This window comes from Saccopteryx bilineata, chromosome 8 (genome assembly GCF_036850765.1).
Source record: "Saccopteryx bilineata isolate mSacBil1 chromosome 8, mSacBil1_pri_phased_curated, whole genome shotgun sequence".
Lineage (NCBI taxonomy): Eukaryota > Metazoa > Chordata > Mammalia > Chiroptera > Emballonuridae > Saccopteryx > Saccopteryx bilineata.
The window spans coordinates 92974218-92988941 of record NC_089497.1 but is presented as its reverse complement, the minus strand read 5'-3'; the positions used below and the strand labels follow the sequence as shown (position 1 = coordinate 92988941).

Sequence of the window (14724 nt, the reverse complement as noted above, 5' to 3'; positions counted from 1 at the left end):
CTATCTCCTCCTCTCACTTGGAAAAGAAAAAAAAAAAAAGAGAGAGAAATTGGATACACATACTTAACACATATGATGATAGTTGTAATAAATTATATCCAAACAGATAAATTTACTATCAGCATAAAAAAATATTTGCAATATTGGCTTTCAGTGTTCTCTTGGTTTACTGTATTCTCAAGTTTTACTTTATGAAATAAAAATAAGACAATAATTGAAATGAATAGTAAACCATTTATATGGTAACATTCTTATCAAATAATTGACATTAACTAAAGGTTTAGATGTTAGTTTTCTTTTATTTTTACAGTAAAAAATGTTATTTTAACCACAACAATCATGTAAGAAATTTTAAAAGATAATGCAATTTGTACATGTGTGAATTTAACTTTTAATTATAAATAACAACCTAATGATCTATCTACTGTTTTCAAAGACTTTTATAATGAATCAATAAAAAATAGATTTTTAATTAAAAATATAATTTAAAGAACACTATTAAACCTCATAAAGTAATATAAGACCTTATAATAGATTTAAAAAACAAGAAATAAAAATTAAAACTTGTGACACTTTTTAAAAGCTGCAAATTTCCATCAATAAAGTCATAATTTTTCATCATCAGAATAAATATCTAAAAGCATATCCTTCTGAGACTTACCTTTAGTTTCTCCATCATCCCAGAAAAAGTCTCCTTTTGCTGTATTATCTTCATTTAATGCAACTATAAGTCCTAAAGGGTTCTTTCGGCTGTTAAGTAAGTTTGTGTGCATATATGATTAAAAATAAATTTATAATAGTAAAAGTTCGTATAAAGAAGTTCATTTCAAACATGGTTTTGTAAGAAGTTTGCATTCATATAAAAACATAGTAGTAAAACATTAATTTTTCAATGATAAAAATGATTTATATGCTTAGAAAGCAAATGAAAGGAATAAATATAATAAATGAATTTCTTGTCTGACCAGGCAGTGGCACAGTGGATAGAGTGTCAGACTGGAATGCTGAGGACTCAGGATCGAGACCCTGAGGTCGCCAGCTTGAGCGCAGACTCATTTGGCTTGAGCAAAATTCAACAACTTGGACCCAAGGTCACTGGTTCAAGCAAGGGGTTACTCGGTCTGCTGAAGGCCCACGGTCAAGGCACATATGATAAAGCAATCAGTGAACAACTAAGGTGTCATGATGCACAATGAAAAACTAATAATTGATGCTTCTTAATCTCTCCGTTCCTGTCTGTCTGACCCTGTCTATCCCTCTCTCTGTCTCTGTAAATAATAAATAAATAAATAAAATGGAGTTCTTCGAGACTAAGACACCAGAAGGTTTTAAACAGCATATTTCAATTAAAATGGTAAAATTTTACGAATGCACAATACATTGTGTATTTCTCACATTTCAATTAATGTTAAATTGCAATGTATCAAGGGTACATCTTACATATAAAATGATAGTCTTATATAACATTTTAAAATGCTTAATGAGATTTTTAATAATCTTAGAAATGAAGCTAATTATAAGAAATGAGACATGTGATGACAAATCTTTTTTGTAGTTATATATTACTTTATGGTTTTTAGGGTTTTTTAAGCTAGAAAGACAGAGACAGATAGGATCTGAGAGAGATGAGAGGCATCAATTCTTTACTGAGGCATCTTAGTTGTTCATTGATTGCTTTCTCATATGTATCTTGATGGGGGGGCTCTAGCTGAGCCAGTGACCCCTTGCTCAAACCAGCATCCTAGGGCTCAAACCAGCAAACACGGGGTGATGTTTATGATCCTACACTCAAGCCAGTTACCCTTAGCTCAAGTTGGTGAGCCTGTGCTCAAGCTGAATAAGCTCACACTCAAGCCTGCGACCTCAGGGTTGCAAACCTGGGTCTTCTGAGTCCCAGCCAACACTCTATCCACTACACCACCACCTGGCCAGGCTTACTTTAGAGTTTTGTTTGTTTGTTTTTTTGTTTGTTTTTTACAGAGACAGAGAGAGGGATAGATAGGACAGACAGATAGATAAGGACAGACAGACAGGAAGGGAGAGAGATGAGAAGCATCAATTCTTGATTGGGGCACCTCAGTTGTTCATTGATTGCTTTCTAGTATGTGCCTTGACCAGGGGGCTACAACAGAGTGAGTAACCCCTTGCTCAAGCCAGCGACCTTGGGTTCAAACTGGTGAGCCTTGCTCAAACCAGATGAGCCTGTGCTCAAGATGGTGACCTTGGGGTTTCAAAGCTGGGTCCTCTGCATCCTAGTCCAACGCTCTATCCACTGTGGCTCCACCTGGTCAGGCTACTTTAGGTTTTTAAACCTAAAAGAGTAACTGTGAGGCTTACAGTCTAGGCAACTGCTCTATGCCAGAATATACCAGTATTCCTTCTAGTATGCACTCACCAAAGTGTATGCTTCTCTTGTTTAAGACAGCTCTAAAGTATAAACAATTTTTATGAGAACAGTCATGAAACACAGTATTAAAGTAATCAATTCTAGAATGGCAAAATATTTAAATTACTGACACACATTCATTCACGTTTAATTTGTTCCTTAACAAATTAATTAGAGAAAATAGCTTATTATTGACCAGGCACTGTTATTGGTCTGCGTATTAAAGCAGTCAAAAGTCAAGTTCTTGTGTTTATGAAGTTTATAGTCTAGAAGAGTAAACACACAACATATTAAAAAAGTAATATCATTTTAAGTATTCTAACATTATGAAGAAAATACATAAGGGTAAGGAAGAGCTAGTGATTATGTGTTGAGGTTTCACATAGGAAATATGTAAATTCAATATGATGTCTTTTGTGCCTTTGTACCCAGAATGAATGCTACAAAATTAAGCACCAGAATGTTCAAGTTTCTTCCATTTTTCTAATTATTTATGAAATTAATTCTCACTAAGTATTTTCGTTTCTATCTTTTTTTTTTTTTACCTAAACAGAACTATCTACTTAATTTATCAACTTAAAACACTTTTAGCAGAAAGAAAAACATGGTGACATTCAGGTATTGAATATCCAAATATTTAATAACTGACAATTTTCTCAAGTATAGAATTTACTTTAATACTTTACATATTTATTCTGAATCAAATATTAATTTTAATTATTCATATCTTATAAAAATGTCAGTACTTTTTTAAAATAAAATAAAATATAATTATGTATATTTTTGTCAAGATATTTGCACTAATATATATATATATATATATATATATATATATATATATATATATTTGATTCTTCTTTTTGTAACCATAATAGTTATGTTTAAGTAATCCCTCCATATGTCAAATATGTTCTGGAGAATAACTAAACATTAATTTTTGATTCTTAAAAAATGTGAACTATTAAACCAAATAATATTTCAGATTTTAGTTTATAATTCTTAATTTTACCTTGCAGTTGTAGTTACAGCAGGTTGTTGAATGGGGAAAATATAACCTCCTCTAAGATGCAATCCTATTCTGTCTCCTGGAAGGTACATATTAACACGTTGTTTTCTCCATGGTTTTTTTGCACCCTAATATTTGAAAGTTAAATAGATTTTTTATTATGACTAAAGACTTTATACCTCATTATACAAGCATCAAAATTGACATATAGAAATCATTTTTATTATGAGTAATTCATATCATACAAATAAATACTGTTTTTTAACTAAAACACTCAATTTTTTTCAATTTACTAAACAACTAGGGAAAAATTAGTTCATTTTCTCAAAGAAAATCAACATAAGTAAATCCATTTTCCTTCTACAATAATTAACAATATTCTTAATTTGTTCTATTTTTATTCTTTGTTTCAAAGTCAACTTTCTAAAAATAATTATTTTTAAATTATTGTTTTTATAAAAAGGGGTCTGCTTAGCAAATATAAGAATTATGCAAAGTAATGCCTTTAAAAGAAATATTTTCAAAATGTCTTGATTGATTAAAAATAACACTGGGGAACAATTTTTTTTTCATTTTCTGTTGCATGAGGTTTTAGAACTGTTTCTATATACTTATGCATCACTTATTTTAAATCTGAAATCCATTTTTTGGTGCATGCTCTAGTTTTCATGCAATTTTAATTTCTTTTTGTTACAGTTAATGGCATGCATTGGTTTTTAAATAGGAGTTAAAGGGCAACGACTCTTGGATTGAATATAACCACAAGGCAATTAATGTTTTACAAACATCACTTTTACATAATTGTAGTTGTTTTTAAATGTAAAAATTATTCTCTGATAAAAACACCCTCTTATTTTGTTTTAAGATTGAATCATGGCTTCTATGAGTAAGTGTAAATGAAAGAACAGTCCTGACACCTTCTTTTATATATGTGGCTGTTACACACTTCAACATCAAAGGCGCAATATTTCATTATTTGTGACACATGAATATAGTGCCTATTTTCAAGTTCCCCTTGGTGATCAAGACAAGAATTGGGCTCCTCATATTTTGTGTCATAATTGTGAGGAAATGCTTTGTGACTGGACAAAAGGAAAATGCAAAGAAATGCCTTTTGGTATTCCCATGGTTTGGCATGAACCTAAGAACCACAGCAGTGACTGTTATTTCTGTCTGATCCATACAAAGGGCATTGGCAAGAAAAAATGGCATATGATCGCATATCCTAATATTCCTTCAGCAATACGACCTATCCCACACTCTGAGACACTCCTGGTTCCAGTTTTCACTGGTTTTATTTCTTCTAAGGATGAAGAAAGTGAACATGGTGATCAAGTGCATTTTGATAAGATGCATGAGGAAATGGTTGTAGAATCTGAAGGGTCTTCTTCTGATGCCAAGCAGTCATTAACCCCTCAGCCGTTTAGCCAACCAGAACTGAATGAGTTAGTAAGTATGACATAAAATTTGTCCTCGGCCTTCTGAAGTATGACGAGCATAACTGGATCATTTGTGTGGATCTTAAAATGGTAAATTTTCTGCTAGGACAACAGAGAGTTTTCACAAAGTATCCTTGCTTTCTGTGCTTGTGAGACAGCTGAGCTCAGGAGAAACACTTGACACAGAAGGAGTGGCTGAAACATGAAGCTCTGGAAGTAGGGATGCAAAATATTGTGAATGAACCTGTAGTTAATCAAGACAGGATCATTTTTTCCCCCACTTCACATCAAACTTGGTTTAATGAAGCAGTTTGTTCAGGCTTTGAGTAGAGAATGTGAATGCTTTCAACATATTATTTCTGCTTTTCCTGCCTTGTGTGTGTGAAGATAAAAGCAGGTGTAGTCAATGGACTTCAAATTCGAACCCTCATATGTGATGAAGAATTTGACAGGAAGATGAATAAGGAGGAGGAAGCAGCATGGCAGTCCTTTGTGGCAGTTACAAAGAACTTCCTTGGCAACAAAAAAGCAGAAAACTATAAACTTCTGGTTCAAAGGATGCTGTTGGCTTTCTGCAACATTGGATGTAACATGAGCATTAAGATTTACTTCCTGAACAGTCACCTTGATAGGTTTCCCAAAAATCTTGGAGCTGTTAGTGATGAGCAGACTATTGCTTGAGCATCAAACTAGATTGTCCTCAACAAGTACACAAACGCAAGAGCTACAAACGCAAATTTTTGCCTGAATAGAATTTAAATGTTTTACAGAAATGTTATGATTAAAATAAGTGTTTTATGTGATCTACAGTGTGTCCGTAAAGTCATGGTGCACTTTTGACCAGTCACAGGAAAGCAACAAAAGACGATAGAAATGTGAAATCTGCACCAAATAAAAGGAAAACCCTCTCAGTTTCTGTAGGATGATGTGGCAGCATGTGTGCATGCACAGATGATGATGTAACACCGTGTATACAGCAGAGCAGCCCACAACCATGCCAGTAGAGATGTGGACGGTACAGAGGAAAGTTCAGTGTGTTCTGTGGCTCACTAAATTCGAATCCATGATCAAAATGCAACGTGAATATTGGCGCATTTATAACAAAGTGCCACCACATAGGAATAACAATTACTTGGTGGGAAACCGGCAGTTTGGTGGAGAAACCCCATTCTGGTAGGCCGTCAGTCAGTGACGAATCTGTAGAGGCTATACGAGATAGCTACCTGAGGAGTCCTAAAAAAATCTGTGCATGAGCCCACATCAAACTGCACTGAATAGGTATGAAACTGGGAGAGTTTTCCCTTTATTTGGTGCAGATTTCACATTTCTATCGTCTTTTGTTGCTTTCCTGCGATCGGTCAAAAGTGAACCATGACTTTACGGACACACTGTATTTTGAAATTGTAGACACATTCTGATGCAATCATATCTTTTAGTGTATTAGTGTATTTACTGCAGTATATAAATTATTATATTTTTACAAAGATGATGCCCATGAAGACATTCTACTTCATTATGTTAAACTAAATGTTGAAAATTTTACAATTAGATGAAAACCTAAAATCTTGAATTGCAAAAAAAACTGTAGCTTACAGAGAAAAACTAATGTCAGATTTGAGATCAGCACACTCGAATTACGTAAGAACAGGTGTTTTTGCGGATGCAACAAAAATTTTGTTCCCCAGTGTAATATATATATATATATATGAATACTGTAAAGCTACCTTTTTAAAGTTAAAATAAAAATATTTTCCAGATACTAAAAGGTACTGCATAAAAATAAGTGTTTAAGGTTAGCTCAACACTTATTTTTCTGGCAATATAATAAATATATAAAATAAGAAAAGTTTTAAAAAATCACCAATGAATATTACTATTTTTGTAAGAAAATATAATTTCACATTAATCATGTACAACAAAGCATATACTTTCTTACGTGAAAGAAGATGCACAATTATTTTACATTATTCAAATTTGAAATCATTAATTTTTCATAATAACAGAAATACTATATACATAGAAATGGTATGTGTTTGGAGTTAAGTTTTTATTTAACGATGCTTTACAATACAATATTTATTAGCCTATTATAATAATAAGGTTACTTACCGTTTCATAATCATACCAAGTAGCATCAGGAATGTATGCACTCACTGTATCTGTGCCCTATAATAATTCAAAATAATTTTTATCTATATTTGTAACTATTTTTTTACTTAAAAATTCCCAGAAATGAATTCTATCCAATATTAAGTTGGCTATTCATAGTAAAAGTAAAAAGCTTCCTCTGTATTGTTATACTAATATTTTTTATAAATAATAATCAAAAATCTGTATGACTAGTTTTAGAAAATATTATAATATAAAATATGTTAAAAGCAAAGGTAGAAGTAATTTATGTGACAACTAAAATAATGTATATATAAACTTGTATCATTACAATATACTGGTAATTTTGATTGTGAACAAATTCTTTTCCATATATTTCCATGGACATAATGGCATTCACATAATAGGTGAAAAACAAAAAACTCACTTCACTATTCTTGCAACATTTTCATATAATCAGCTGGTATTCATGTTCCCTTTAATCTCCAACTTAGAGAAATTTCAAAGTCTATGTTTACTTAAACAAGAGTTTACTATTAGTACTATAAAATTCTATTTCGATTCCATAAATAAAACTTTCTTTTTTCAGAACAACTTTTTTTTGCTATTTTCTATTTCTGTTACACATTTTATATTCCAAAAGCATAAATCTACTTAATATTTTATAGTTTTTCACAACCTCTTCCACATTTTAGAATTCAATTTGACATTTATCAGATTGAAATTGTTTCTTAACGTCTATTATAAAGATTTTTTTTTAATTTAGTGTAGATTTGGTTGTACAAACTTTCTTTTAAGCAATAAATTTATGAAGTTTTCAAACCTACCTGTTTCAAGACTGGGGTAATAAGTAATGAGGGGCCCCATAAGAACTGAGTATCCTCAAACCAGCTGTTTGTATCCTCATAAAACCTAAGAACAAGGACAATGTTTAAAATATAATGATAAAAATAAGTTTATCCAAATTCTTTGTTTGGTTTATCTTTTTAGTTTTTCTTTGGGAATGATTATTAGCTTTAATTTTACTGATTTGATATGTCATTTTAAATCTGTATTTCTTAGGTCTTTATATATAGTCCATCTGATGCTGGGAAGGGAAGAAAAGGAAAATAGTTCATCTGGGATTCAAAAAACTTATCATATAGGATAAGGTTACATTTTATATGTAATGAACAACTATTCTGTTTAGTTCATTTTCTTTGGTAAGATGGGTTCATAAAGTACCAAAAGTCTTTCCAGTTCTACTTTCTTCTCTTGAAAGTTTCCTCATTATAAATTCTCATTTTGACTTGGATTTAAAAAGGTTTTTAGTCATTTTTTGATGAAAGGTCCTGCCTTGGTAAAGAAATACTAAGATAACACAGTTAATTGTTTTTTTTTTCACTATATCACATTTGATCTATATTTAGATTAATTTCACAATCTATACATGATTATGTGTTTAATAATTGTACATTTATTCTAGTTTACTGATATAATTTCCCTAATACATTCTTTATACCTTTCACCTTTTAAGTTCTATTCAAGACTCACATTTCTCAATTAGTCTTATCCAAATCACTGAATTAATTATATTTATTACTGTCATTCCACAGTTCATCATATCATTTTTTATGAATGTAAAAACAAGGAGCATATATCTACTTCACATCTTGATTTATCTTCATTCACCTTTTAATATATTTGCAAATGTAATTTTAAAGATATTAGAGTTCTTGAACATAGTACTCACTCATGAAGAAATGGTCTTGCCACTGTTTCTCCATACTTGTGGGCTTTATAAAACAGAGTATAGAGGAAGGGTAATAAAGTATAGCGAATGTTTAAATAGTGCCTTGATGAATTAACCAAAAGAGAATTTTGTCCAAAAAATGCTGGATCTTGATCCTATAAGATAAAAAAGAGGTATTGAAATAAGAAAGTTGGCAGTGGTGCAGTGAATATTGCATCGGACGTAGAGGACCCAGGTTCAAAATCCCAAGGTTGCCGGCTTGAGCGTGGGCTCACCTGGCTTTAGTGTAGGCTCTCCAACTTGAGCATGGGGTTGCTGGTTTGAGCATAGGATTATAGACATGATCTCATGGTCGCTGACTTGAGCCCAAAGGTCGCTGGCTTAAAGCCCAAGGTCATTGGCTTGAGCAAGGGGTTACTCCTTTTGCTGTAGCCCCCCGGTCAAGGCACATGTGAGAAAGTAATCAATGTACAATTAAGGTGCCACAATGAAAAATTGATGCTTCTCATCTCTCTCCCTTTCTGTCTATCCCTATCTCTCTCTCTCTCTCTCTCTCTCTCTGACTCTCTGTCTCTGTCAAAAATAATAAGAGGAAGAAAGCTAAAATACACATAAAATTAAAATAGAAACATTTAATCTATTTTTAAAAGCAAATTGTATATATTTTAGCTTGTTTATGAAACACTGAAATTATACATGAGCATCATCATTAGAGTATATAAACAATTCTAGTTTTCTTTTGGATATTTTTAAATGAAACTTTATTTTAAAGTACATTTTCTCATTTAAATACAGAGAAGATTGAAAAATATTATACAAGAAATTTTTCACTGATATTACTTCTGGTAGATTAACTTGTTGGCTCAAATTTCTATGCTTCTTTTACCCACAGTTTTACTATGTAACTGTAGTTTTACCACTAAAGATGGAATATACACTTCTCCACTGCTTAACTTCATGCTCAGCCCTGTGAAACTCTGGCCCATGTGATACATTCAAGATAGGGCTTAAAATGTGCTTGTCTGAGGACTTTCTGCTTTGTGCCTTACCATTGCCATTAGGAAAATAAGCCCAGTAGTTTGCTGGCCAAGGAATTCAAGAAACAGAGATGACTGGCCAGCTTGCAGACTTGCAACTTGAAGGTCAGACTCTATGCTGAGCCTAAACTAGATCAGCTGACTCTCACCTAAGATACGATGAGGGCAGTAAATATGCTTATATCTCCTGCTGTTCAGGCGCATTTCTGGGAGACACATGACTTCCAATGTTCAACTTTGCTTTGAGCACTCAACACTGGGCTAAATGAAATGTCCTTCGAATTAGGGACTCTATGATCCAACATGTGATTCTTCCTATCAAACTTACTTTCTTGCCTTCCTCTCATTAGGCTCAGACGTAATTGTGAAGTGATGGCTCTCTCTGCTTTCTCCTAACCTCTTCCCTTTATTCTAAACAAGTATTTCACCAATATATCTCTAACATGTCTAATTCTGCTTTGTCATCTGCTTTTTGGAGAACATAAATAAACAAAATCTGTACAATTTATAATTTATATCAGGATCTCCCATAAATTCAAATTTCTTGAAAGCACAATTTAGATAGATTAGAAAGTGGCTAATCTCTAATTTATACATTTTACTTCCATTTTCCTATGCCTCCTTCCAGGCTAAATTCTAAATGGTTGTCCCTCTTCTCAAATAGAATTAAAGGTCTATTTGTAACCAGTATGTGAACAGTGAATAATTTCTTAATCATTGTACACTTAATTGACTTCATAGTTTACTCTAATTTCCCCATTCTCTCTGAAAAATAAATTCATAGGAGCCCACAGTGAATTCTCAGGGCTGGCAAGAGTTCACTATGTCCTCTGCTTCTGGTTCCAGCAGTTCAAGAGCATGTTTTTTAAAAGTGTTAGTTTTACTTATTCCCAACATATCATTCCAGTTTTGCTTATTATAGAAAGACTCAGGACTCAAATTTCTTTGCAAATAGCTTTATTTTTGTTTGTTTCTTCAATGAAGCAAAATTGGATATCCTTAATAGTATATTATATATTATGAAAGAAAAGTTACCTGAAACTTGTTAGGATCCAAGAATCCAGACTGAAATATCTTTAGCTTTAATTTAAAATATTGTGATTTAACACACTTATTTATGTTTTATGTTTAAATAAAATATTTATGCAGTGACTACATTATGCTTCATGATTTCCTTATTTGACTATTTTTTATAATTAAGAGAGGCAGGGAGGCAGAGAGATAGACTCCCACATATGCCCTGATGAGGATCTACCCAGCAAGCTCCCTACTGTGTGATGCTCTGCCAATCTGGGGCTGCTGCTCCTTTGCTCAAAAACTGAACTATTTTAGTGCCTGATGTGAGGGTATGGAGCCATTCTCAGCACCTGGGGCCAACTTGCCCAAATAATTTGAGCCATGGCTGCAGGAAAGTAAGAGAGAAAGAGGAGGGAGGGGAAGGGGTGGAGAAGCAGATAATTGTTTCTCCTTTGTGCCCTGATGGAAAATCGAACCTAGCACTTTCTCATGCCAGGCTGGTGCTCTACCACTGAGCCAACCATCCAGGCCTACCTGACTACTTTTCATATATAAAATGTTTATAAGCATTGGGAAGAAGACTTCCCACTCTTGTTCACTGATTATGCTACAAACTTTCAGACCATATCTTTTACAATATAAATTTAAGCACTTGGCTAAAATACAGCATTATGTTTTAATTCAAAACAAGAAAAATAATAGATATTTACCATATATCCCTCAGCATTATGGTTTCTGGAAAATGGATAGAATGCCCCAAGTTGCATCCATCTTCTGCAAAGTTCTTCTGTGGTATCAACCACAAATCCACAAATATCTGCTCCAACCTAAATAACAAATATACCTATTATTTACAATTTAATAATTCTCAAATTTTCCCAGAACATTCCATTTTTTATTTCAATGTATTAATTTCCATAACATATATTTTTTTTGTTTTACTGTGTTCAAATACTCTTCCTTAATCTACCTTTTTTATTTTGCATTCTTGTTACATTCTTGCTTCTAATTGCATTATTTTACTCCTTTTTTTCCTATTGTCTCTCTTTTTCATTTTAATTTTGGCTTCTTTAGTTTAAATTTTATTTACTTCATTGTCTCTTTATACATTTTATTAGCCTTTTCTATTTATTTTCTTCTTTGACCTAATCATTGTTAATTCAGTGCATGAAGGGAAATGACATTAAAATATGTTGCTCTTTCAAAATGCCCCAATTACTTGTTTGAGTCCATTTACAAAATATTACTATAGGACTGAAATAGTAAAAATATTACCTGATGTGTATTCATATACAATTGCATTTCATTTTTTATCCCAAAGCTTGCCAATTCTTACCAATGAAAATGTCATGTGTTGTCACTCTCTATACAAGTGGTTATAACTGGTTTTGATTCAACAATATACATTTCAATAAACAAGAAAATAATCATATATTGAGGCACATAATGATAAAAGAATAAGTTTTTTTACATATTCTCAAAGAAATCTATATATAAATTTCATAGATTTGTATTTTATAGTCATGAAACATACAATAGAGAACTAGTAGAGAGCCACATAACATAAAGCTTTAGGAAAAATAAAATGCATACAACATACCCTTTGCATAAAGTTAATAAACATGAAAAAACAATACTATATATATTTATAGACACATATCTACTAGTTAAAAAATATAAAGAAGTATTTACAAAAGATAAATACTAAATTAAAGTTAATAGTTTTTTCTGGAGGGTCCTTGAAAAAGAGGTATGCACTTGTATATGAGTACCCAGCAGGTAATTAATATTTCTTAAATAATTAGTATTCATAAATAGTTGGTATTTTACTCACTGATCTACAGTGATAATGTTATCATTTAACACATTTTTATTAATGCATAGGCCTGTGTATTCTTTTCATATTAATCTATTTGTATATCCAGTGTCAAGTATAATTACTTTATATTGTTTATTTTATAAGGCAAATCTTTATGCTCTTTCTTCCTTCTTTAAATTGATTATCTTCCACATACTGTTTAGAATAATCATTCACATTCCCAGAATTTTCTTTATGATTTAAACTGGAATATCACTGAATTTGGAGAATAGTTTGGGGAGAATACATATTTCAAAGATATTGAACCTTATTTTCCATAAAAATGGTATATCTTATTTACTTAAAATTTTCTTTAAAATGTTCTACATTCAGTTTTTACATTTATTTCTGGTTATCATTTATCATTCCTGGTTATCATAACATCTTATCTTAAAATACATTATAACACTGGTTAATATTTTCTTTTGTTTTGGACAAGACTTACTATAAATTGTTATATTTTATTTAAATTTTCTGAATTATCTTTGTAATTTTATGTGTTATTTTTTTCTTTACAAATTTTACTTTCATTACAATAATTACTTTTTGTATTTTTACTTACCTACATCTTTCTTTAGGCTTAGTTTGTTGTGCCTTTTTATTATTTTAACTCATATACTTCATTCACTAATATTCATTATTTTCTTGTTTTGAATCTAAACATTTAATTATCTAAGTTTTTACTCTAAATATGAACTTAGCAGAATTTCTACCATTATGATATGAAACATTGATAGCATTCAATTTTTAAGGATTCCTTCCATTTTTCTTCAGTTTATTTTTTGACTCAAGAATCATTTGATAATGTTATTTAAATTTTCAGATTCTAGAATCTGTCTGTGTTAGCATTTTATTGTTTCGTTAGTTTTAGATTTTTATTTGGTTCAGTGTGTATAAAGAAAAAAATGAGTCATATAATTTACTATTTTTTTTCTTTGTGTAGTGGATTTTTTTAGTGTTTAATATAAATTTTGCACACTCCTTTTTACTTAATATAAGAGATTTATACAATGTCTTATGTTTAAAATTGCTTATTGCACATTTTTCTCTGTTTTTAACATAAAATAGTTAAATAGTTAACATAAAAGTTTTAAATAGTTTTTAAAACTTATTTTTTAATAGAGAAAAATGCTTTCTTTTTAAATCTAAACTAAAAATCAAGTGTTCTAAAATATTTAGCCTTTTGCATTTACTTTTATTATCAAAATCAATTTTTTTCAACCATCTTATCTGGTACTTTATATTTATTATATAATCTATTTTTGTGCTATATTTTTATTACTATTTGTTTAATGAACTATTTTGATTTGATTAGTGCAGTGGTAGAGTGTTGAACTAGGATGCAGATGATCCAGGTTTAAAATCCCAAGGTTGTGGGCTTGAGCACAGGCTCATCCGGCTTGACTGCAGGCTCATCTGGCTTGAGTGCAGGATTGCTGGCTTGAGCGTGGGATCATAAACATGTCCATATGGTTGCTGGCTTGAGCCCTAAGGTTTCTGGCTTGAAGCCCAAGGTCGCTGGCTTGAGCAAGGGGGCAATCACTCTGTTGTAGCCCCCCTCGGACAAGGCACATATGACAAAGCAATGAATGAAAAATTAAAATGCTGAATTGATGCTTCTCATCTCTCTCCCTGTCTGTCTTTCCTATCTGTCCCCTCTCTGTCTCTGTCTCTCTCTCACAAAAAGTAAAATAATTTTATTAATTCCATTTTCTTGTATAGTAAAGATATTGATCATATTCTTATTTTTCTCATAAATTCTCTAAGAATAAACATTTTTTTAAGTGACAGAATAGAAGATAGTAAAATAGACTCCCACATGCACTTCAACTGGGATTTACCAAGCAAACCTCATCTGGGACCAATTCTCAAATTAAACGAGCTACTTTTAGCATCTGAGGCTGATGCTCTTGGACCAATCAGGTCATCCTCAGTGCCTGGTCTGCACTCCAACCAGTCAAGCTACTGGCTGTGGGAGAGGAAGGAGGAGAAAAGAAGAAGAGGGTGGGGGAGAAAAGCAGATGGTAACTTCTCTTGTGTGCCCTGACTGTAAATTGAAACTGGGACATTCATATGCTAGGCAGATGCTCTTTCTATTGAACCAGCTGGACGGGGCAAGTTTGAATTTTCTGTGACATAC

At 31.8% G+C, this 14724-nt stretch overlaps 1 protein-coding gene across 3 annotated transcripts in view; it reads right to left on the bottom strand.

Annotated features, from left to right (window-relative positions):
- The window catches only part of SI (sucrase-isomaltase), a 140663-nt gene that overhangs the window by 77727 nt on the left and 48212 nt on the right, over positions 1–14724 (bottom strand). For all 3 annotated transcript variants that reach the window (XM_066241417.1, XM_066241420.1, XM_066241419.1), the window contains 6 exons: positions 11437–11553; positions 8673–8827; positions 7768–7852; positions 6941–6997; positions 3396–3520; positions 662–750 (listed from right to left, as the gene is read on the bottom strand). In XM_066241417.1, the coding sequence (XP_066097514.1) occupies positions 662–750; positions 3396–3520; positions 6941–6997; positions 7768–7852; positions 8673–8827; positions 11437–11553 (628 nt within the window). The remainder of the gene's footprint in view (positions 1–661; positions 751–3395; positions 3521–6940; positions 6998–7767; positions 7853–8672; positions 8828–11436; positions 11554–14724) is intronic.